At 39.6% G+C, this 26,543-nt stretch overlaps 1 protein-coding gene across 3 annotated transcripts in view; it reads left to right on the top strand.

The window, feature by feature from the left end:
- The window catches only part of LGR5 (leucine rich repeat containing G protein-coupled receptor 5), a 119,672-nt gene that overhangs the window by 49,214 nt on the left and 43,915 nt on the right, over window positions 1-26,543 (top strand). For all 3 annotated transcript variants that reach the window (XM_079936325.1, XM_079936324.1, XM_079936323.1), the window contains exons 2-3: window positions 8,515-8,586; window positions 23,634-23,705. In XM_079936325.1, coding sequence (XP_079792451.1) covers window positions 8,515-8,586; window positions 23,634-23,705 — 144 coding nt within the window. The remainder of the gene's footprint in view (window positions 1-8,514; window positions 8,587-23,633; window positions 23,706-26,543) is intronic.

Genomic DNA, 26,543 nt, shown 5'->3' with positions numbered 1-26,543 from the left:
TATAAAATAGATAACTAATAAGGCCCTACTGTGTAGCACAGGGAACTCTACTCACTACTCTGTAATGACCTATATGGGAAAAGAGTCTTAAAAAGAGTGGATATATTTATATGTATAATGGATTCACTTTACTGTACACCTGAAACTAACACAACATTGTAAATCAACTACACTCCAGTAAAAAATTTTTAAAAAAAGAAGAAGAAGGGGGAAGGAGGAACAGGAATAAAAAGAAGGAGGAAGAACAGGAGGGGGGATATAGGCAGGAGCAGAAGCTTAGAAGGAGTGGGGGAGGGGAGGAGGAACATGAGCATAAATGTACTTGGGCAATGGGGGTAGAAGGGGACTTTCAATGGATGAGAATCTCTGAGGAATCCCTAGGACAGAAAACAAATAGGATTGACTGAAAAGAGAAACCACATCGCTAATTGTGAGCAAAAGCCATTGTGGAAGGTGGGCACAACACAAAGTGTGTTTTGTTCCCAAAAGTGTTTTATACCAAAAGGATTACATGCCTCACAGTTAGGATTATGTAGCCATTTGATGAGAAACCTGATTTTTTTTAATGGATTGGGTAAGATCATCTGCTCACTCATAGGACAGAGGCAGTAGAAGAGGGTTCAATTCAACATTCATTGAGTATCTTCTGTATGCAAACATGCGGCTAGATACTAGGAGTACTGTGATGAAAAAATGGCCACTGATCATGAGGAATACACCCTACTGCAGGAGACAGACACATGAACACATCATTTCAATATGATGTCATTAAAGGTATGGGGTGATACAGGAGGACGGAGAGCAAATCACTTACACAAATGTGATAAGGCTTCCTGGAGGAGATGACACCCACCCAACCCGAGTCTTGAAGGATGAATTAGAATCAATATGCCAGAGTGACAAAGGGTTGGTGTGCTCCCCAGTGGAGCTTGTATGCAATACTAACAAATGGGGATTTCATCTGGGAGGTGATAGGAATTGAAAAGTTTTAAGTAGGGTGGCTAATTCTGCATTTTTGGATAGATCACTCTAGTTGCCATTCAGAGGGTGGGCCTCAAAGGATAAGAAGCAGGAAGCTTCTGGAAGCAGGCAGCCACAGAGTTGGGAGGCAGTTTCAGATGATTGGGTCAGAGAGAGTGAGGGCAGAGTTAGGAGAGAGAAAAGGGGATAGAGAGGATAAAAAAAAAAGAAAAATAGGAAGAGTTGAATAGTATCTAAGATTTGAGCTTTTTGACAGGAAGATGGTGGTGGCATTAACTAGAAACTGGCCCCACGGAAAAAGAAATGAGTTCGGAATAGAAAATAATTATTTCCATTTTAGACACAGTGCATTCCTGCAATATTGGTAAACGGACATATCCAGAAGGAAATTAGATAAATGATTCTGAAGGAGAAACATTAAGACTAGGAATATGGCTTTGGGGGGTAATGGGCATCTAAGTGATACTTAAACCCGTGAGAGTAAGTAACAGTCACCAAGAAGAAAGGGCAGAGATTGCAGAACACTAGGCCAAGGGTAGAGCTCCAGAGAATACTGCCGTATAAGGGGTAGATAGAAGACGATCCCACAAAGAGTCTATAGAAAGTTGGGAAAGGATCCTGAGAGAATGATGCCTTGGAAACTATAAAGTATAGTGCTTCCAGAAAGAGAGTCTGGTGTAGGAGAGAGGTCCAGTAAGTCGTGTGTTCATTAGATTTGACAACATGGAGGTCATTGTTTCTATGGCAAGAGCAGTTTCATTGGCGTGTAGGGCTAGAAGCCTGTGTGTTATGGGCTGAGAAGGGAATAGGAGGTGGAGACTACAACTGGAGACTTAGAAACAACCCCAAAGGGAATGAGAAAGATTAGGTAGCAGGTAGAGGAAGACATGAGATCGTAAGATCTGGTTTTTTGTTTGTTTTACTCATGGAAAAGACTTGACTACATTTATACATTGAAAGGGAAGAGAAAGAAATTGAAAATGCAGGAAATAGAAGGAATTGTTCATGAAATCATGTGCTGTAGCATCCTGGGGGTGGGGAGATGGGACCCATGAGCAAGAGAAAACTGTGGGTATCTTAAGCAAGGGACAAAAGAGAACAAAAATTTGGCCTATGTCGTGTTTGATCTAAAGAATCCCAGTTAATTCCACGAAGTCAGAGGGAAGGTGACCATGATGGGAGTGGCTGTCCATTAAGGGGTCTGAGGCAAGCGGTGAAGGTTGATCTAAAGAATCCCAGTTAATTCCACGAAGTCAGAGGGAAGGTGACCATGATGGGAGTGGCTGTCCATTAAGGGGTCTGAGGCAAGCGGTGAAGGTTGGCAGCAGTCCCTGCAGGAGTAAACTGAGCCATAACAAATAACAGGACTGTGCAGCGGTGTAGAGAGCCCACAAAGACCATGAATTTATAGTAACTAATCTGCACATTTGTGAGTTTTTCTTTTCTAGTGGCACTCAGTCCACTGAGATAGTAAAAGAGAAGATGAATTAGGTTTTCTCCCAGAGCTGGGGTTTTGCCAGTAGTGGGAAACAAAAGACAGTTCAGGGTGCTGGTGAGATAGTGATCCAGGAGGTCGATGTATGATCTTAGGCTAAGACAAGTCTTTGATCCTGGAAGTATCCAAGGACTAGAGGTGGAAATAGAGAACAACTAAGCTGAAAAGAGAAGAGTTTGTGTCTGAAACATGGGGGTCTGTTAAGCACTGGAGTAGTCACTTGGAAATAGAGAGGATAATGCACTCTAGGGAAAGAGAATCACATGGGTAAAGACAGATGCAAAGAGGAACAGAAAGATTTTCAGTGTAACTGGAACACATGTTGCAGAGAGGAAGGTGGCGTAAGATCAAGGTGGAAACATGCTTTAGGCCAGGTTGTGAAGAGCCTACGAAGGTAGGGACATTGGTTCCTCTAAGAGGCCTGAAGTCCACCCAAGTTCTCAGGCAGGGGAGTCCCAGCTGGGTGTGGTTGTGCAGGCTGTGCCTGGTACCGGAGCTCTCCATGGGGGGCTGAACTCCAAGCCAAGCTCTCTTTGCCACCCCACTCACTCTGCTCCCTGGCTGCTTCTGCAGGAGGCAAATGACCTTTTCTTTAATTTACCACCCTCCCCTCCCAGAGGGGAAGCGCTTCTCCAAATCATCTGAGGGGATGCCTTTCTCATTGGCCAGCAATGCCTCTGAGTGGAGTGACATGATCGGATGGACTTTTCAGGGTGACCTCTCTGGCCATGGTGTAGAAGATGACCTAGAATGAGGAGGCACGGTAAACAGGAGAGTAGAACAGTTATCAACAGAGCAGGGACCTGACCAAAAGTAGCAGCCAGGAAGGAAGAAGTGAGGCCAGATGCAGGAGCAAGCTTTGTAGCAGAATTAACACTGGGTGCCTTAGGGACATAGGGACAGCAGGAAAGGGATTTCTTCTCCACTGTCTTCCTAGACCTGACCACAATTAATGCTCAATTAATATTTTGTCACATGAAGAAAAATAAATGATAGAGTTGCAAGCAACAAAGACACTTTCAAGAGAAAGATACTGTCTGCTTGTGTGGAACTCTCTGCCCAGAGGAAACAATATCTTTAGTTAGCCTCCTAAATTTTGAGTGAGTTGTAGAACTCAGAGCACCCATCTAGAAATTTACAAAGAGTTCTTCCTAAGCACTGTTCACAGCCTTCGCTGAACATTCAAATAACCTGAGAAGTTTTTTAAAATCCCAATGCCTATACCGGACCAACTGACTCAGAAACTCTGGGGATGGGACCCAGGCATCTATATTTTTTAAAGCTCCGGCAATGGTTCCAGTAGATAGTCAGCTGCTCCCATGGAACTTTGCAAATCCTATTCCAGATTTCTAGATGTGGTCATTAACACAGTGTAGACAAGAGCTGGGTCAGAGACAGGGAAGAATGGTTTAACATATTTGACCATCTTGTCACAATGAATCCTCCATTTCTGATGAAATCCTTTTACCTAGTGACCAGTTCTTCAAAATTAATTTCAACATCTTGGCAAAAGATGAAAAAACTTAAAGAAGTGCATTACATTGCTTCACTGATTTTAGGAAACTGAACCGTGGGTCAAATGTGGTGCAAAATAGGGACTTTTTTTAAATGATAGTTTAAAAAGTAAGTAATGCAAAGATTTGGAAGCTATTTTAAGATCCCTTTATTCTGCTAGAGTTATATGTGTTCCAGGGGTCAGAAAGACCAAATACTACAGAAGAAAAAAACAGAAAAGTTTAAAAAATAATTTAAGAGTGAGAATGAGGATGTTTTTATACAGAGTGGAAAATTTGTTGGAAAAAAGGAAAAGCAAAAAACCAAGGGCAAATAGAGCTCTAGGCTCCAGCCCAGGGGCTTTGCCATTAAATTCTGCACTGTGACTTGGAGACCTCTCAACTCCGTGAATATCATTTTCTTCCCTTTTAAGTGGGCGACCTCACCCTGCTGAGTGCCAGTCCTCTCTAGCAGCGAAACATTCTCATTCTATCATGTTTTACTCAAAGTTGAACTGGCTAAAAGTAATTTAAGTCTTGCCCTTCTTGACACGAAGGCAAGAACAGCATTGCTCACCAAAAGGCATGGTCTGAGGACCCCTCCCAGGCCAGGGTTATTTTTTACTAATCCACAACAGATAAGGATTTGAGAGTAAAGGTTTAGAAACTTTCACAGAAATTGAATAATCTGTCAAGTCACATAACAAAATATTGAGGCTTGTATTTTGCATATCTTTGTGTTATTTCACTTTTCTATTAATTAATTTTATAAAAATATAAGTCCACAGCAAAGTAGAACTTGTTTTTCATTGGTCTTTTACCATGGGCAGCTTGGGAAGCGCTGAGCTAGCGCTTCCATTTGAAGCGCTAGCTCAGCACTTTGCATTTGAACATCAATGCAAAAGGTGCACACAGAAAAGGTGAATGCGACTAATTTTTACCTTACCCACTTTGGATTCATGTTTTAAACGTCTATTTCATTTTACTTTAGATTGTTATTATTAAATTTTGTGCCATAGGTTTATCTGCATTGTTAGCAGCTCTTTAAAAGAAAACCGCCTTCACAACATTGTAAATTAACAACACTTCAATAAAAAAAAAAAAGAAAAAGAAAAAGAAAGTAAACAATTTATATTAGAAAACAAGTCGTAAAGGGTCGGTTTAGCAATACAGCCGTCCCTCGGTGTGACTGGGGGATTGGTCCCAGGAGCCCCCGAGCATACCAAAGTCTGAGGATGCCCAAGTCCCTTATGTAAAATGGTGTAGTTCAACGAATACAATCAGCTCTCTGAATCTGGGATGCGAAACCCACGGATATGGAGGGCCGAATGTACAAGCTCATTTTCTGGGAGGAACCACAATGTCAGGTAACAGGGAGAAGTGATTAATTTCCTGTTGGGAAAGGGAGGTACTCTCCCTTTCAAGAAGCAAATTAAGTCTCTCCCTCCTGACTGGAAACGGCTATCATAGGGTATGAAACTATTAATGTAGGACCACCCTTGTTTAAATACGAGGCAGCCTGAACAGGGAGGTCCATTTTCCCAAGATCGTGCAGCTAGCACATGAGGAGGCCAGGATTCAAACCCAAGACACTGTACACTAACAATGCCTGTATTCTTTCTGCTGCTCCACCATAAAAATGCTCCAGGGGGAACCCTGAGAGTGAATGCTGATGTCAGCTTCACTTCCAGGTGCCTGAAATCGGGTAATAAATAGTAAAATAATGTGGAGTGCTTATGAATCTCCTTAAACATAAATTTCCTTGTTCTATTTAGAGCTTTCTGCAATAGACAAGATCAGTGTTTGTCCCAGACTGATTTGCACATCACACAGGGAAATACGAGAGGAGAGGAATGTCAGTGCTATCCACACCAGCTGTCTTGAGACTGGTTTGATCTAAGTTACTAATAAACATGCTCTAGAAGCAAACCACCCGGTCCTTTTAGGAAATAAGTGGGATATCAGTTAAAAGTAAGTGAATATGCTTTAGAAATATCAGGTCTTTGCAGAGATTATGTAGACACTGTAAGGAATCCAGAGACTGTAGTGTTTAGTTTAATATATGCCTGTTCAGTGAACTAAACAACCTTGCTACTTCAGAGAAACATCTGCACAGGGAACTAAAATTGTGAATCAATTATCTGGCTCTCTTATCTAAACAGTGCCAGGAAAAAAAAATCAGATTTTGAATATCTGGACAATACAAATTTTTTTAGTCTATATTTTTAGCATTGTTTAGTTTTAGCTTGAGAATATAGCATTTTATTCAGCTACATCATTGTTTACCAACAATATTAAAATTAATAATTAAAATTAATAAATATTAAAATTAATAACTCTGGGGGTTTGCCATACTCTAAAACATTTAGCAAAATATTTTATCTTCCCTGTACATGCTCATGACTTTTTAAAGGCACAGAGTGAACGATCCCTTAGTTCTTGGCACCACTGATTAAAAGTTAATATTTGATAAAGGTATCAAGCTATCAACACTGAAATCTGCTGGTTAGGTGCAATGGTTGTGGCCACTTCAATAACAAGAATAATCCGGATTTTTTTTTAAAGCTCCTGGGTGACACAACTTGGCATATACACTGAGAAAACCATAATTCAAAAAGAGTCATGCACCACAATGTTCATTGCAGCTCTATTTACAATACAATAGCCAGGACAGGGAAGCAAACTAAGTGTCCATCGACAAACGAATGGATAAAGAAGATGTGGCACATGCATACAATGGAATATTATTCAGCCATAAAAAGAAATGAAATTGAGCTATTTGTAGTGAGGTGGACGGACCTAGAGTCTGTGATACAGAGTGAAGAAAGTCAGAAAGAGAAAAACAAATACCGTATGCTAACACATATATATGGAATCTAAAAAAAAGAAAGAAAGAAAGAAAATGGTTCTGATGAACCTAGGGGCAGGATAGGAATAAAGACGCAGACATAGAGAATGGACTTGAGGACACGGGGAGGGGGAAGGGTAAGCTGGGACGAAGTGAGAGAGTGACATGGACATATATATGCTACCAAATGCTAAATAGATAGCTAGTGGGAAGCAGCTGCATAGCACAGGGAGATCAGCTCGGTGCTTTGTGACCACCTAGAGGGGTGGGATAGGGAGGGTGGGATAGGGAGATGCAAGAGGGAGGGGATAAGGGTATATGTATATGTATGGCTGATTCACTTTGTTATACAGCAGAAACTAACACAAGAATGTAAAGCAATTATACTCCAATAAAGATGTTAAAAAAATAAAAGCTCCTGGGTGAAATTGTCACAGGTGGTCAAACGACACAAATTTCCAGTTATGCGAGAAATAAGTCTTGGGCATGTAATGTACAGCATAGTGACTGCAGTTATAATACAATATTGTATATTTGAAAGTTGCTAAAGAGAGTAAATATTAAAAATTCTCATCACAAGAAAACAAATTTTGTAACTCTGTGGTGATGAATGTCAACTAAACTTACTGTGGTAATCATTTCACAATATGTACATATATCATTATGTTGTACACCTAAAACTAATACCATGTTATATGTCAACTGAATCATTTTTTAAAAATAATAAAAATAAGCTCCTTATCTTATCTCAAGATAAATTTTAAGTATGTAGACCCGCTCTGAGATTATAATGGCATTAGCTCTGAGTCTTGGCGTTTGAGCATGTCATTTTTCAAGTCAACCTTCAGCTGACTGTTATGCGGTCTTAGTTGGTCTTGAGTAGACTCTGCCTATCATTTGGTCTTTTGGCCGCTGAGATACAGACAGCATATACCAGTGATGCTGTAGGATTATGTGGGAGACAGTAAAGAAATAGAAAATTAAAAACAATAAAATCTAATTACACGGAGTTTCGCTTAAAACAAAAATTGATTGAGTTCTGCCCAAAGTGGCTTGTTGTTTCCTGTGCCAGGAACTACTGTGCAGGCCCAGCAGGAAGTGTGCTACAGAGCAGGATCGCATTACACCCTTGTTTTATGGTTCATTTCACTTATTTAATGCAATCCGAGAACCTGCAAAAGGAACATGTTCGAAGGAGGGAATAGGCTTTTTGTCTTGTTTTGTTTTGTTTTTTTAAGTTTCTTTGAATCAAAACATTTGTTTTTACAAGGTGCTTATAGTCCCAGAGAAAGAGGACTTCCAGAATTGCATGGTGAAGACATTTCTCTTTGCCACAAAATTTAAAGCAGGACCCGACGCTGAGTTATGTCTAGGGTGGTTGAGTTATGTCTGTTCCCTTTGCTGGTCTACTCAGGTCATTTTAAACATGAAGAATTACAACCATGCCCATGAATGGTCTATCATTTTGAATTCCGTATCAGCTCCTCCTAGGGTCTCTGATTTGACTGAGAGCCCATGATGTTGGGGGGGGACATGGGAGGAAAGGAATATATTTAACGTGCAAAAGAGCGATTCATTTGTCAAGCAACACAACGAGTTCCTTTGGCTGTATTGCTTGCAAATGTGTGAACTGAACAGCTGGACTGCCTTGTGGTGGCAGACGCCACTCCTCACACACTGCCTCTCTTCCTCTCCAGAGACCTGAGTATGAACAACATCAGTCAGCTTCCCCCGAATCCTCTGCACGGTCTCCGCTTCCTGGAGGAGCTGTAAGTATCAGCGGAGTCGTGCCGCATCTAGTCAACACTGGACACGTTCTTGTATTTGTCTCTCGTCCTTACTGTGAGAACCAGATAAAACAAGGCAGGAAAGCTGTCAGCACCAACGATCTGGGCACATGAGGAAACACTTAGCTGGGAGGGGAAAAGAAAGAATCGCTTAGGATTCTGGAAATCAACTTATAAAAGGGTTTACCATGAAGCTACAACTTTCTAAGGTGAGGCTGAGCCAAACAAATTAAAAGTTTAAAACAAAAGCTGTTTAAAAGAGCTGGAGAGCTCTTTGGAAATAGTTAAGCAGCAGGATATTAGAAGTTTGAATACTGGTTCATGTTTATTAAAATTGCAAGTAAAGCCATAATCAAAACCAAAAATTGCCTCTTGGTTTGGCTTATGACGGGGAGAATTGCGTCCTCATTTCATAGCACCAAAACTTCTTGTCCTAATCACTTTTAATTACTGTTTTCCTACTTTTAAATTGAGCTTCCCTGAAGGCTTGAACTGAAAACCATGAAATCCACAGAGGACTTAAAACTGGTCTCTCCCAAACTCACTGTAAAAAAATAAAATTCAATTTTTTTAAAAAGGAGGAAGCTAAAATTAGCTAATGATACACAGAGGAATCTTGATTAAGTCTGGTAATCACTTTCCAGAAGATGAAAAAGAACTCTATAAACCAAAATCTGCATTTAAAAATTCATTTGATCCTCTTACTCTTTTGAGGGACGGGGACTTAGGGGAGGGATGCACCGTCGTCATAGGCTTCATGAAGAAGGTTTGGCACCATCAGCTAAATAAATCCTCTGACTGTTGATTAAAGGAATTGTTTAGGCAATGACCTCTTTTGAAAATACCCCTTTTGTAATTCCTAGAGTCCGGGTCCAATTTGGGGAGTAATTTAAATTGTTGATGTACCACACGATCCACCTTGGGAGGTGGAAAGAACCATCCATCACAACCAAATTACACTACACTGATCATTTTTTTTCAAGAGGATAATATTCTCAAATTTCTCCCCTTTAGAGTTGGATCTATATTTATTTTTGATGGCGTTAGCTTTCTCACAAATGTTATTATTTTACTACTGAAATCAGCTGAACATGCCCAGATTGTTATCGAGGAGTATGGTAAAAAAGCTTAGATTACTAGATTATACAGCAAGTTTTTATTATTCAAAAAATGGATTTTCACTTTGGGTTGTCCAGGCTCCTCTTCTCTTTTCTCTCTGGCCACTTCTGTTGCTAAAAATTTAACCCTCATCAGGACTGGGACCATGTCTGTCCTAGTCTTGGCTGGTGTGTAATGAATAATCAATACATTTTTGATGAATGAATGAATGAACTAAAGAGAAAGCAAAACATGTAAAAGGAGCTTCTTATACTTGTTCACCGCCTTAGAAAAAAGTAACAGATTTTGTTGACATGAGCCAATATTTTTAGATTATTTTTAGCAAATTTCAAACATCAGCATTTTTTTCTTGTTTACATTCTTCTCATCTGCCCTCTCTCACCATAATTAATATACAATACTTAGTCCTGTTTACCCCCATATTTCTAAAATATGCATTCCCACTGCCTTTCTCTTTAATTTCCTTATAATATGCAATGGCAAAAGGCTTCCATTCTCCTTCAACATACACCTCAGCTTTCGACCACAAACCAAATCAATAAATAATTCACTTCCCCAAGGACTTTGTTTAATAGAGTTCCTCCTTTGGTGACCCAATTCATTCAGAATAACTCCTCTTTCTTCACGAGGTGAATGTTAATTTTCATCCAAGACCAGTTCTTCAAAAGATAATCGAGAGAAAAAATAGGGGAAAGAAGGTGAGGGAACTACCATTTGAAAAGCCTATTTTTACAAATTACCTTATTTTTATGTCTCTGGAAACTCCATCAAGTATCTTGACCATGGAATCGTAGAATTTCAGAAGTAGATGGGACCCTTTAAAGACTATTCATTCCATTTCCTCCTTCTGTTCTGAAATTCCCTCTGCTGAGCTGGCCAACTTGCTGAATTTAAAAGCAAGACCACTTTCCCATATATGATTCTGTGCTGCATCTAACTGATGTTTTGAAGACATCATTATTCATTTAGTGTCAAAAGGGGATAATATTTATAGAACCTGGAAAAATGATCAACTCTGCTTGGTCTATTCCTTTCTTCCCAAGGCTAAATTTAGGGTGTTGTGGGTTTAAACACACACATCCACTTAGCAGAGCATTTTGATCATGCCTTTGTTATGTGCTGATTGTTTCCGTTAGACTCAGCTATGTTTAAGTCTGTATTCTCTTCTGGAGTATAAGATCTTCGAAATAATAATATAATTATACTGACAACAGTAATAGCTTACTCTGTGACAGGCACTGTTCAAAATGTTTTGCACACATTATCCCACTGAATCCTCTTAACAACCCCATAAAAGTAGATATTATTATTATTCTCACTTCAAAATTATAAAAAAAAAAAACAAAAAAAAACAAGTACAGAGAAAACAAGGAACTTACCCAATATAATGGAGTACATAAGTGTCAGAACTAAGATTCAAATTCACTTTCAAAGCCATACTCAGAAAGCAGAAGGAGGCTTTGGAATTGTTCTTCATTCATCTGTGCTTTTCTTTTCCCCGATAGTACCTAGTATAGTGGTCTGCACAGTTGAACACTTTAAACTCTTGTTAAACCGAGCTTCGTAATGATAGGTGTGTTCATCGGTCTGTGTCTGGGTATATGTGAGGGAATGAAAAAGAGTGAGACAGAAAGCAAGAAAGAGCTGTCTACCCAGCAGGGAGAGATTGGATATGCAGGTTATTTGTTCACTACCCTCATATATTGGCTCTGAGAAAAGTATCATCATAATTTTCAGGTGCAGAATTTCACATTACTCAACAGGAACAAACCTTAGTTATTATTTTTACATATGCATAAATATACTTAAGCAGCATGTTTTATATAGTATTCTATTGGGTTGGCCAAAAAACTTCGTCCAGGTTTTTCCATAAGATATTATAGTAAATAAATGACCTAATAATAAATGAACTAATAGATGACCATCCATACAGCTAGAAACAGACATTCAGATATCTGTTATTGTATGTGTTACATCTGTTGTTGTATCTGTTATTGTGTGTGTGTATCTTTTGTTATGACAAACTGTTCAAATGTTAAACTGTTCTGAAAGTATTCTTTTGCTCAGTTCACGCAGCTCATCTCTATGCTTTATTGTTTATCCATTCAGAAACTGGTACTGATATTCTCAATGATATTAATAAAATTCTCACCACAAAACTCAATTTTTAAAAAACACTATTAATAAAGCCAAGTTACCACTCTTCCCCTTAGCTCTAATTGCCCAATTATCATCTCCCTAGTTTAATCCATCTATGTCATAAGCTGTGTAGACAGTCATGATTCATCTCTCATCCATCACTGGCCCCGTATTTCAAAATCCTCTAAGAATCAATAAAGTCCTAGAGGTATCCCTAACGTATTTTTTAAATATATTGTAACCCTGGAGAAAGTGGCTATGTGGAGCAAATATTTAAGAAGAATTAAAGCCATCACGATTAATGGTCTTCTTCTCTTCCTCCTGACCTTCTGGAACACTTACTACCTGTGCCACATGTCTTGGTACATTCAAGTCTTGTTTGTTATTTGTTATTTTTGTTTTATGACTCTGCAAGGTGACCAGGCATGCACAGGCCAAACGCCCTGCTGGTGCAACGTGATATCACAAGGAAGAGAGAGAGCCTTTTTCCTAAAAAAAAAAAAAAAAAAAAATCTGAGTGTGGTTAGGCTGTGTGCTGTGTAGAGAGGAGAACACAGTACCTAGAAGCAGAAGCAAGCCCAGGACTCCTGTCCTGACTCTGCCACTTACTAGGGGATAATCCACTTGACCTCCCTGGGCCTCAGGGCATGATGGTGAAAGCCGCCCTTGCCTGTTTTGAGATTCTGAGGATCAAATGAAATGATGATGAAAGAACTTTGGTAAACTATAATTTACATATTGAGTTGTGTTAGCGAAATGAAAACACTTTCAAGAGGATTCTCACTTCCTTCTTTCCTATTTCATGAGCTTGATTTTGGAGTAATCCCAGGGATCCAGGATTTGTGAAGGAAAAACTGTTTCCAACCATGAGGTTTAACGGATATAGGCAACCAGTGCAGATAGTTTTTACCAAGTTTGAACACCCTGAGCAATAATTGCATTTCTCTCCAACAGTATCTCTCCCAGTTCTATTTCTTCAGTTCTACTAAGGACTTCATGTTGATGTTTGCTATTTGGACAAATAATAAATTCCACATTTGGTCCATCAGAGTGTGGTTCAGATGTTAGGAACTAAAAGATCGTGCCTAATGCTGACATGTACAAGTTCCTTTAAACTTAGATTGGTAGCTTGATTAAGCCAGAGGGAAAAATGAATTGTTACCATTTTAAACAGTCTAAGTTAAAGGCCTTTGTTTCCCAGTACTATTGTAAAATCTTCCCAGATTCTAATGCTATTGGAATCAAATACTCCATTTAGGAAGGAAACCTGAGATGCTCTAGGGAGGTTTGTTTTTAAGTTACTATTGTTCCCTGGAACTGTTTGCTCATATTATGGTTGGCCTTAAAGAATCTCTGTATAAATAGTAGATATCTATTATTTCAGATGAAATTAGTAATGAGAAATACCACCAAACTTCCTGAAAGTACAGTCTATGCTTGTTACTTCTACTTCCTCATCATGTTGCTAAAAATAGTGAGAGCTGTCCTGCCTGTCTTTTGAGATTTTTGTCTGAAGATCAAATGAATTGATGATGAAAGAACTTTGGTAAACTCTAATTCACCTATTGGATTGTGTTAGTGAAATGAAAACACCTTCTTGCCCATAAATAATCTTCCTGACCCTTGGCCTTGTCAGAGTGCTCAGTCTCTCCTTTTCATAGATCTGGTAATTGATTATAAATGCTGCCTCTGGGCTTCCCTGGTGGCGCAGTGGTTAAGAGTCCGCCTACCGATGCAGGGGACACGGGTTCATGCCCCGGTCCGGGAAGATCCCACATGCCGCGGAGAGGCTGGGCCCGTGAGCCATGGCCGCTGAGCCTGCGCGTCCGGAGCCTGTGCTCCGCAACGGGAGAGGCCACAACAGTGAGAGGCCCGCGTACCGCAAAAAAAAAAAAAAAAATGCTGCCTCTTTACCTTTAAAATTTGTATTAAAATTTTTTAAAGAATTAATTTAAAATATAATAAAAGAAAAAATGCTGCCTCTTTGAAACTTTTTTTTCTCTAGTGTTATTTTATGTTCTCTTCCAAATGTCTATTCATACAGCTGGATATAGAGATTTAGATATCTGTCCTTGTGTATGTATGTGTATCTACATATATGTGTGTATGTGTATATATGTGTGTGTGCATGTGTGTGTAGGTGTGTGTGTGTATATTATATATATATACATATAATATATACAATTGTAATGGCGATTAGGGCACTGTTCTTAAAGTGCCCTACCTTTCTGCCTCCTCTTTTTCTCCTTAGCCTTCTTTTCTCCTCTACCCCTAACATATAGACATTCCCTAGATTGCCTCCTTTCTCAGTTCTCTTCAGTTCATTCATTCAGCGTGTATTTATTTAGCCAGTGGGGACATAAGAATGAATATGACTTTCTACGTTTCATTCGTTCAGTCAAGAAGTCCCCACTCCAGGGAAACTTACAATCTAGACGGGGAGACAGATGATAAGCAAGGAAACAAACACGGATGATATTTGCTGATTATGACAAGAGTGATAAAGAACACAAACATGGTTAAGTAGAGAATAAATAACAAGGGATGACAAGGAGGGAAAGTGTCTCAAAGAAGGTGACATCTGAACTGAGCTCAGGAGGATGAGGGGAGTTGGTGGTCTGCAGAGCTAGGGTAGAGTGTATCTAGTAGGAGAATAGTGTGAGCAGAGGCCCTCAGGTAGGAAAGAAAGTGATATGTTTGTGGATCTGAAAGAAGATCAGGGTGGCCAGAGCAGAGTGAGAGGGAGGGGAGGTGACAGGGGATGGGGCTGGAGAGAAAGGCAGGGGCCAAATCATGCAGGAACAATCAGGCTATGTATAGAATTCAAATAAGAGCAATGGGAAGCCGTGGAGGATTGTATGCAGCTAGTGCAATAAATAGGATTATGATTTATAAAGATTTCTCTGATTTTTGTATGCAAAATAGCTTGGGGTGTTACGGAAGCAGAGAGACCTGTTAGGAGGCTACAAACTCATTAGGAGACAACTACCGTTGTCTGGTAAAGAGAGTCAAGATTTGAACGACCTCTGTTATGTAGATGACCCCCAAATCCATATTTCTAGCTGAGATCTCTTTTGTGTTTGACTGCTAGACCAGTGGTTCTCAAAGTGTGGTCCCTGGACCAGCAGCATCGGCACCACACGTGAGCTTGTGAGAAACGCAAACCCCAACCCATGTGCCCCACCCCAACCTAATGAATCAGAAACCCTGAACTCAGGACACTGCCTTTAACAAGCTCTCCTGGTGATTCTGATGCATGATGAAGTTTAAGGACTGCTACTCTAGGCCAGTTGTTCTCAAATTTTAGTGACATCAGAATCACCTACAGTGCTTGTGAAACCGCACATTGCTGGACCCTGCCACAGAGTTTCTTCAGCAGGTTGAAGGTGGAAGGGGAGGATGTCAAGAATTTGCACTTATAACAAATTCTCTGGTGATACCAATACTGCAAATCTAGGGACCACACTTTGAGAATCCTCCACTACGCAAGTGACACCTCCACCTACCCCACCAATACTTTAAAACTCAGCAAGTGCAGAACCAGATCCATTCATGAACACACAAACCATCCTCCACAACAAGATTTTACTCCTGCCTTTGCTTCTCACCATCAGCATTCTTATTATCCAAACTTATGGTCACTGTGTCTGTCACTGCCTTTGCATCTGTCATTCTTTCTCACCTCCTGTATCAGCCAGTTTCCAAGTCTTAAAGCTCATAATTCCGCATTGTCTTTCCCATTTGTTCACTCTATTTCATCACCACCTAGTTCAGGTTCTTACTGTCTCCTCTGGATAACTGTTCAAATTTGTTGACTAATCACCTCTCCCGATTCTCCCAATAATTAACAATTGAATCATTGTCTCTGGGGATGGAGACCATGAAGGTCTCTAGGTGATCTTATCAGTATGAAACCGTGAGGACTGCTTCAGAGTTTCCCACCTTGCAGAGGCATTAGAATCACCCAGAGAATTTTTAAAACTACTAATTACCACGGCCCATTTCCAGAGATTCTGATTTAATGGGTCTCAGTGGAGACCCAGACATCATTCTTTTAAAGCTCTACTGGGGGCTGGGACCCACTGGGATATATGGAAGCTTTACAGCAGAGGAAGAGAGTCAGGCACTCATCGTTGACTGGACCTAGGGACTGAAAGGAAGTCTGAAGGTGCGAGATGACTCTGAGTAAGGTTATAACATTAGGTGCTAGGAGACAGGTGAGGCACTGTCAATAGAAACAGGGCATTCAAGGGGAATAACTGATAATTTGGAGGCAAGAGGATGTCTGGTTCTGGGTTTACTAAGCGCACGGTGCCAGCAGGACATCCAAATGGGAATGTCACTAACAAAGTTGGAATGTGAGTCTGCAGTGTGATGATTCTGTTCTAGAGAGAATGATTGGAAAGTTGTTTACAAAGAGGTGATTGCGGAAGGTGCCGGAGCAGATGAGGACTTTGAGAGAGGGTAGAGGCTCTGTTTCCCAGTATGGGTCTCTATCCATATTAAACTCACCTGGGCTGCTTATTAAAATGCAGATTCCTGAGTCATTTCCCCCAGAAACTCTAAGTCACTAAACCTGAGTTGGGGCCTGCCTGGGGATCTGAATTTTTGATGACTCCTAAGACAATGGCAATGCACACTAAACTTTGAGTGCCACTAGATAAAAGGAAGAAAGACAGGTGTGAGGACAGAAACTTGAAGAACATCTATGTTTGGAGGATGAGCATTAAAAGAGGGGTGAACACAGAGAAAGACAAATATCATATAGTATCACTTATATGTGGAACCTTAAAAAAACGATACAAATGAACTTATATACAAAACAGAAATAGACTCACAGACATAGAAAACAAACTTATGGTTACCACAGGGGAAAGTGGGGAGAGGGATAAATTAGGAGTTTGGGATTAACAGATACACATTACTATATATAAAATAGATAACCAATAAGGACCTACTGTATAGCACAGGGAACTATATTCAATATTTTGTAATAACCTATAAGGGAAAAGAACCTGAAAAGAATGTATATATGATATATATGCATGTATACGTATAACTGCATCACTTTGCTGTACATCTGAAACTAACACAATATTGTAAATCAACTATACTCAAAAAAAAAAAAAAATGAGGGGCTAGAAAGAAGAGAGGGAAACAACCAGCCATAGCCATGAGAGCAGAAAGATTGTACAGGATCCGGAAGGCAAGGGGAGGACTTTGAATAAGAGGTAGGGAGCAGGGCTTCCCTGATGGCACAGTGGTTAAGGATCCACCTGCCAATGCAGGGGACACAGGTTCAAGCCCTGATCCGGGAAGATCCCACATGCCGCGGAGCAACTAAGCCCTGCACCGCAACTACTGAGCCTACGCTCTAGGGCCCGCAAGCCACACTACTGAGCCCACGTGCCACAACTACTGAAGCCTGCACACCTAGAGCCTGCGCACTGCAACGAAGAGTAGCCCCCGCTCGCTGCAACTAGAGAAAGCCCACATGCAGCAACAAAGACCCAATGCGGCCAAAAATATAAATAAATAAATAAATAAAAATAAAAAGTAGATTGTAAAATAATATTAAAAAAAAAAAGAGGCAGTGAACAACGGTTTTCTTATGGCCAGTACCTCAAGTGATGCAGTCACTTGCATCCTTGGGTTTTTCCTGTTTCAGATTGGTTGCTCCTGATCAACCCAAGCTCCAGACCAACCTACTTTTGACCAAAGTTATGTTTAAAACCTCAAATATTGGAGCCCAAATGCTATGGCTGAACCAAATTCTCTTGTGTAAACGTTTCTACGTAAGCATGAGCAAATAGGCCCAGTTTCCTTGTAAAAGGGGAATGAATAATCATGTCCCTTGTTTAATGTGATTTTTAAAATCACTAGATAACACAATGTATATAAAGTACTTTACATTGTGCCTAGAACTTGTAAGTTGTTTTACAAAAAGTACATACTATTTTTGTGACCCAAAGGACTGTACGTGGCATATTGAAAGTGCTCAAATAAATTGCTGAGTTTAAATTTGATGCATAATGAAGAAGGAATATTCTTCAGCTGTTTCTGATCTGTTTATGTAGTGGCTAGCCAGCGATCTTGCAATAGTTAGGCCAGACCTGAAGTAACTCTAGCACTATGGCCAACAGTCTTTGGAAACAAGATCAAATGATCCATCAGTACATATTAATTCAGCTCCCTGCTCTAGGCAGGCAATAAGATTCTTGACCTTAGGAGCCTATAATCAAATCAAGTAGACTACATATAAAATGGTAGAAAATGAACCTTTATAGACAGCATTGTATAGAATATAACCTACAGGAAAGTTGACTGTGGACTGAGGTAATTAGGAATACTTCACAAAGGAGTTGACAATTGAACTTCATTAGTCTGTGGTTAAAGAAACCATAGGGCCGTATAACCACTAAAGGATCTCCCTGTCGACCTGAAGAGTTCACTTATTCAGGCCAGTGGTCTTAGCCCTTAAACATTGAAATCTGATGTTTTTGATCTTATGTAATAAGGAAAACAAAATGGACAGTTCATAAATACACAGTTTAAGAGGAATGATTTGGGGCTGGACCTGACCAATTAGATATGCTTAACTTATTGGGGGAGAAAGGGTTTTTTAAAATCTCAATTTCTTGCGTATTAAGAAAGACCCTTTTTTCTACCCTGAGAAGATCCGTGGTTTGTCATAATCCTTGTATTCAAGCCTGCTGAATAGGCTTCAGGAAATCTTACCAAAGATGAATGTCAGAGGGTTAAATGCTAAGTATCTGGGACCTTCCAACTGGCACAGGCATCTTATGAAAGCAAACCTAACCATGGCGAACTTAGTCGGTTACAGTGATGATGCATTACTGCCAGTGGAGGCAAGATTAAGAGATTACATCAGACTACGAGTTTCATCCTATTTGTGTCTAACACTTCACCGACCCAGACTCTTGGCTCCTGTATGCAGGAACCCAGAGCCCAGCTTTAGTCAATCGAATTGAATTATGAATAGTCAATCTGAATGGACTAGTGTATTTGCTCGCATCACTTTGTCTTTTGAAAGTCACTGATTACAATATTAGTATGGTTTATGCTAACTTTATTTTAGGAGAATTTTTCTTCAAGTGGGAACATTTTGACATTTCAGAAATTTTATGTTTAAGTGATAGTTTAACTACAATTATTCAGGTAATTATAAATCAGAAGAGTAAAAAGAAATTCAGAAATAGGAACAGAGCCACTGAAGTTAATATTGGAAACCACGAGACAGAAAATAGTACCAGAAAACTGGAAACAGGCAGATCTTAAGAATGGGAAAAGGGGAAAAACTACTACCGTTAAGCCTGACGTTAGCCCTTACCAAATTTCTGATACAAATTAATTTAGCATGTATAGAATGTGTGCCCTGTAGATCTCATGTACTTTGCAAGAGTTGGAAAATAAAGCAGTAATTACTAGGAGCCAGCATGAAATTGCTAAGTAGTCTGAAATGTCTTCTTTTAAATCATAGGGGCTGTCATATTCAAGTTCATTTTGCTCTGATTATTTAAGTAGCACCACTGTTAGATAGCTTCCATGCTCCATAAGGAAGGACTAGATTACACTTACACGAAATCAGGAAAGAGATGATGTTTTTCATTTTACATAAAGCTTTTCTGAACTTTGGTGTCTATATCTTCAAAATATGGGCATAATAACCTCTGATCTACCTCCTGATATAAAGTATGAGAAAGTGATTTTAAAATGTTGGTGATGGGCTTCCCTGGTGGCGCAGTGGTTGAGAATCTGCCTGCTAATGCAGGGGACACGGGTTCGAGCCCTGGTCTGGGAGGATCCCACATGCCGCGGAGCAACTGGGCCCGTGAGCCACAACTACTGAGCCTGCGCATCTGGAGCCTGTGCTCCGCAACAAGAGAGGCCGCGATAGTGAGAGGCCCGCGCACTGTGATGAAGAGTGGCCCCCGCTTGCTACAACTAGAGAAAGCCCTACGCACAGAAATGAAGATCCAACACAGCAAAAATAAATAAATTAATTAATAAACTCCAACCCCCAACATCTAAAAAAAAAAAAAAGAAAGTTATAAAAAATGTTGGTGACGTGTAATAAAGAAATCTTAATAAACAAGAAGAAAAAGATGGGTGGAGGGAGGATAAGGGAGAAAAGAATGAAGGTAAGGAGGAAATCCATGTGTAACAAAAACAATTGTAGGGCAGAAAAAGACTTTAGTGGAAGAACCCTATCATTTTTTAAAAGTAAGTGAAATAAGGGAATTCCCTGGCAGTCCAGTGGTTAGGACTCAGCACCTTCACTGTGGTGGCCCGGGGTTCAATCCCTGGTTGGGGAACTAAGATCCCGCAAGCTGCACAGTGTGGCCAAAAATAATAATAATAAGTGAAATAAGGTCCAGAGAAGTTAAATGACTTGTGTGAAGTCTTGCAGCAAGTTAATAGTGAGAAAAAAGTAAGCCAAAAACGGAAAGAAAAAAAAACTGAGTGTTAAAAGACAAATGGGTTCTTGGAAGACATGACCTGGAAAGCCTATTAAAACTCACCAGGCCCTTTCACTTACCTCTGAAAATACTGCTCAGCCAAAGGGACCGATGTTGGACCATGGTTCCCTGCACAGTCATCTTCCCGAGGGTCCCAATCAGAGAACAGGGTCAAGTACCTCTTCCACTCTCAGTGCTCATCCCATTTTGTTCACTCACCTCTCTCCCTCCAGACCAATGTCCAGAGAGGAGAAATCAGGGCCCACACTTGAGTGCTTTGCTCTCATCCCACCATTTTACAAAACAAAGCTACCAAAAACAAACAAAACAACCCTTGGATTCCTTTAGAGATTCAAATTACTGTGGAGATTCAAAGAAACATACATTCTCAAAAATATTTTAGTTGGTTGTGACAACAGCCAAACCTCTGCTTATTTGATTTATCTGAAGAGGAATGTGTCTACTGTAACTTACTGATTTTTTTTTTTTTTTTACTTTTTATGGCAGTTAAGTCAGCAAAACTAACAATGATAGGACGATTTGAATCTTCTATATGGAGGGGTATCTTTAAGGATAAAAAAATTTTATGTGATATAAAAAGATATAAAAGTTTTTCCTATTAAGTTGTATCTTATTATAGAAATGAAGATGATGAAAGAGACATTTCTGTGAAATAATTTTAGAAACAGAGAGAAAAACAAAAAACAAAACCTTCCAGCCAAATGGTATGTGGGTCTCAAGGGTTGGAACGTAGTTGCCCAGAGATTTGTTAGTTCAAATCTTCACAGGAAAGATTTGTGTGCAGTTCTCACTATTTGTGTACTCATTTATATAGAAGTCTTTTTTTCCCTATAGTTTATATGTATTTAATTTTTTAACTGCTAAAACCATCCCACGTGGTAAAGAAATGAGGGGAAGGATGCAATGATTTCCTTAAATTGTGCTTTTGGACAATGAGATATATCTTCCACCAGCACAACGAATAACTAATAGCCCGTCATAAATTCCTTTGTTTTAAGACAAATTCCCCTGATAACACAGGTCAGTGGTTATACAGATTAGTTCTGAATATAGTCTGCGGCTCTCAAAGTCCTTGCCCAGAAAAGAAAAACAATTCATGTGAAGTGAGCTATGATTCAGGAAATGTAACAGAAAGGTATTTACCCTAACAATAATTTAAACTAATAAAATAAATAAATAGAACGTTTTTACTTTCTCCTTTTCATTTCCAAAGTCAGTGACCCAGAAACCATCAAGCTACTCGATCACATAGCAGCAGTAAGAGTCGATAAGCCCCGATTTTCAGGCTAGGTTTTAGAAATCAAAAAATGTACTGTTGAAATCATGACTATGAACAGGATAGTTAAGGACATTTTGGCTGAAATAACAGTCCCTGGTCAGTTTAGTCTGATCAGTTAAGCCACCTGTGATCATCAACCAAGTCTGAGTCTGTCCTAATTCAATAAGCAACTCTTATGTAGCACGGTCCTATGCAAACCATGTCCTTCAGTTTACGTATAGTACTTTGGATAACTAATCAAATGCATGTAGGTTATATAGAATATAACCATAAATATGAAATGTTGGCTACCTACGTTTCACCTTGACACAAATGATTTGCCAGGTGGGATTTTTCTTTCTTCTCCACCGTATTCCACCACTTACCTCCTCCACCACAGCTGTGTTACACGAGCAGCTCCTGTTTGAACTGCTCTAGTCGCCTCCTGTGCTTCCACTTTTGCCCCCAAAGTCTATTCCCCCTTTAAAAGGGTCCTGTCATGGACTTCCCTGGTGGCACAGTGGTTAAGAATCCGCCTGCCAACTCAGGGGACACAGATTTGAGCCCTGGTCCAGGAAGATCCCACATGCCGCGGAGCAATGAAGCTTGTGCACCACAACTACTCAGCCCGCACGCCACAACTACTGAAGCCCGTGCGCCTAGAGCCCGTGCTCCACAAGAGAAGCCACCACAATGAGAAGCCCGCGCACCACAACGAAGAGTAGCCCCTGCTCACCGTAACTAAAGAAAGCCCACGCACAGCAATGAAGACCCAACGCAGCCAAAAATAAATAAATGAATAGATAAATAAATAAATTTATTTAAAAAAAAGAAAAGGGTCCTGTCAGAAGGACCCTTTTAAAACACAGAACTGATCACATCACTCCCCTGCTCAAAGTCCCTACTGTGGCCTCCAGAGCCCTGTGTGGAGTGACTCTGGACACTGCTCCAACCTCACCTGCTGTCACTCTCCCCTTGGTCATTCCACTCCAGCCATGCTGGTCTTCTTGCAGTTTCTGGATCACGCCAGGCACACTCCCTCCTCAGGCCTTTTGTACCACTGTTCCTTTCACATAGGTCCCTGCATGGCTCAGTCCTCTGCTCAAATGCCCTCTCAGCAGAGGGGTTTCCCCGACCATCAACCGTCGTACCTGTAAATAATAGCCCATTGCCCTCACAATCACCACCCATGGCTCCCTCTCTATTCCCTTGCCTACTTTTTGTATAAAAAAAATTTTTAAAGGAGAGTTTTATTTTTTTTAATATTGGAGTATAGCTGATTTACAATGTTGTGTTAGTTTCAGGTGTATAGCAAAATGATTCAGTTATACATATACGTATATCCATTCTTTTTCAGATTCTTTTCCCCTATAGGTTATTACAGAATATTGAGTAGAGTTACCTGTGCTATATAGTAGATCCGTGTTGGTTATCTATTTCATATATAGTAGTGTGTATGTGTTAATCCCAAATTCCTCATTTATCCCTCCCCCCCACCTTTCCCTTTTGGTAACCATAAGTTTGTTTTCTATGTCTGTGAGTCTGTTTCTGTTTTGAACAGTATGGAGTTTCCTTAAAAAACTGAAAATAGAACCACCACATGATCCAGCAATTCTACTCCTTGGCATATATCCGGAGAAAACCATAATTCGAAAAGATACATGCACCCCAGTGTTCATTACAGCACTATATACAATAGCCAAGACATGGAAGCAACCTAAATGTCCATCAACAGATGAACGGATAGAGAGTTTTATATACATAGTGTAAGCTATTAAGTGATTTATTGTAAAATAGGTAATTTATTATATTTCTTCTTAGGCCCTTCTTTTGCCAGCTTTTTGATTAGAGATTTAAAGAAATTTTTTGCAAAATATAACAAAACAAGGTTCTTTAGAGTTGCTTTTGGCATTCGTGGTCTGCACATAATTGTATTGCATTTTTAACAACTAAATGAATTCCACATGAAGAGAGCTATGCTTACTCTCCCTCCTCTCCCTTGAAACCCGCAGACGTCTTGCCGGAAACGCTTTGACATACATTCCCAAGGGAGCATTTGCTGGCCTTTACAGTCTTAAAGTTCTGTAAGTAAACCGAGTATTGCTTGTTATAATTCTGATTTTAGTGTCAAGTGGATGCTAATTAACTTGTAAAGATTGAGTTCCTCCAATAAACTATTTAGAGTCATGAGATAATTCGTCTAAATTCCAGTCTGCCTTCCTTGATACCATAGAAACATGTGATACCTGGCTAGATTTGTGTGTGAAAAAACTTCATCTCTCCTTTTCTAACCTTAATGTCAAAACCTTGCCCCTAAATAACCAACTTATCAACTCAAACTTGTGAAAGCGTATTTCCCCTTCCTTTTGTGCTATGAAGTTGGGGGGAGTTTTTTGAGTCATTTTGATTCAAGTGAATAAATCACTATTATGCTGACATAATGAGATCACAGCCTCAAACCATTTGCAGAACTTGTTTCCTTGTGATGCGCTGAATAAGGCTCAGGTAAAAAAAAAAAAAATCAAGTTTATGTTCCACTTATGAATAGATGTAGAAAAGCCTAGTGCATAGTAGATACAATGAGTAGTTGTTTAATTGAGAAATGTTAGTCCATTGAGACTTGTAAAAAATGGGCTTTCTTACTATTTAATGTCCAACTTCCTAATTTTCTATCAGAAAACTCATTATCACTGATACCTCCTGCTTCTAGTACCCATTGTTTAATTTTCTTTCAGTTTATTCTTTGTAGAAAAGAAAGGGACCTTGGTAGAGAAAATAGATAACACAAGTTGAAATTCATACCAGGAAAGTTTTATCTCAGGGAAAACAACCTGATTTTATCTCCTTTGAGATAAAAGTTATAAACTCTAAAAAGGCATTTGATGTATTTCTGCTTAATAGAAATTGCATTTCATTGACCTGAGGGATACATAGGCTATTTGAAAAAGCAATTTTATTTAAATTTAATATTTTGTTAAAAGGTAAATTCAAAAGCAGAACTGTTATTTGGTCTTGGTCTACTTAGGTGATTGGGTTTGATCTCCCTACCCTTGAGTTATTTTTACTATTAGGTAGCAATATTTTTAAGTTGTCATACTTCCAAATCCTAAGGTTAATCCATTATGTGGTGAAATTCTAGGCTGTAACACCAATTCTAATGTGCCTATATTTCCACGAATCCAGCAAAATATTTGGAACCATTCAAAATGCATCACATAAATCAAGTTTAGATGAGACACCTAAGATGTTTTCCCTGTGTCGAAATAGGTACCACTAAGTATTTTGGAAACTTGTTAAATAAATTATATTGGAATGAATTATTTTAATTCATTGACAAAATGTATATTGGATACACCGAACTAGATTGTGTGTGTGTGTGTGCACGTGTGCATGTATGCACACACACCACTCAAAGTGGCATTGAACAAATTATTGCTGGAAAGACAAAGATCAATAAGTATGGCCATGCCCTTGAAGAGTTTATAATCTAGTGGTAGATTGTGGGATCAAGATACTGTGACCAAGACAGATGAACAGATCGCTCTGATTCTGTGGAACTACAGAGGTTGGGAAGGACTCTGTCCAGTCTGATGGTTCAAATTCGACTTCCTAGGAGAGATGTTTCTCCAAAGAGTTGACCTAGAAGCCAAGCCTTGAACCAACCATCCACATAAGGTAGCCGACTGAGGGGACACTATACATAGAGACACAGAGGCAGGAGGAACCTGGGAGGAACAGACAGCCCTACGCAGGTGGTACTTAAGCATTCAGGAGAAGGTATCTGGAGAAGAGCCTGGAGAGAGAGAAAAGGTCCTGGTCACCGGGATCCTGTATGGCATGTCAAAAAAGCATAGACATTATTATGTCCTAAGCATGATGAGAAGCCAAGAAAAAGATGTGAGCAAGAAAATGACACTTTCAGACTTTGCACTTCAGCTGGATCATGATCAATGTGAGGGGGATTCAAAAGGAGCAAGACCCCTGCCAGGAATAGTATTCACTCTTCTCTCTATTTTGCTGACTTAAAGACTAGTATTCAATGAGCAAATCAATTGTCAAATATTTGGAAAGTATTTAGTGTTAGAGCAATGCTTCTCAACCATGGTCATCACCCCTGCCACAGAAAGTTCTGGAAATTTGTGGAAGCATCTTTGGTTTTCCAGGTGATAGGCATGTAGTAACTTGTCCTGTGATGAGCTGCTCAGCCCAGCATAAAAAATCCCCCTGCATCCCTCTTGACTTCTGACTCTACCTCCACACCAAACTTCAATCAATAATACTTTCATACGTAATCATACTGAAAGGTTTTACATGAAGTTCTGCATACGCCTAATAATCTGTACAGGAAAAATTAAATGGTATAAATATAATCTCTCAAAATCATTGACTAGTTAACACAGATCGTGCATCCTGTGATTTCTACCCACATATTTATTTGAAAATGATATTAGTGCAGTAGAAGAATTACCTCAGAAACCACAAAACAAATTAAAGCTATGTAACTGTGAAGTTGTAAAACGTCTTCTTAAAAATAACTATCATTAAATTAGCAGAGAAACATGAAACACAGGGCTCTCCTTGAATCTCATTAACAAAGTCTGCTTTATAAATATTTCGTATATGGCCTTTTAAAATGTTGGGAGCACAATCATACAAAATCTGTGCTGAGATAACTATATAATGATTTATTTATTTGGGGGTAGCCTGTTGCATTTTTAATATTACTCTTCCACTATCCGGCAGGGTCTACCAACCAACTTCTATGCAGGTGGTATCATGACTATTTCTTTTTCCAGTTTAGCCTCAATTCCTTCTTACCTATGGCGGGGTGTGCTCCCAAGGGCCTCTTGAAGTACTGGAGAACAGATGCTCACCTCAGCGTGCAATGGATTTGAGATAGGATGGATGTTCTCTGTGGTATT

The sequence above is a fragment of the Stenella coeruleoalba genome (genome assembly GCF_951394435.1).
Source record: "Stenella coeruleoalba genome assembly, chromosome: 11".
NCBI lineage: Eukaryota > Metazoa > Chordata > Mammalia > Artiodactyla > Delphinidae > Stenella > Stenella coeruleoalba.
Note: the sequence above shows the minus strand (reverse complement) of the source record. Positions and strands in the feature narration are given on the sequence as shown.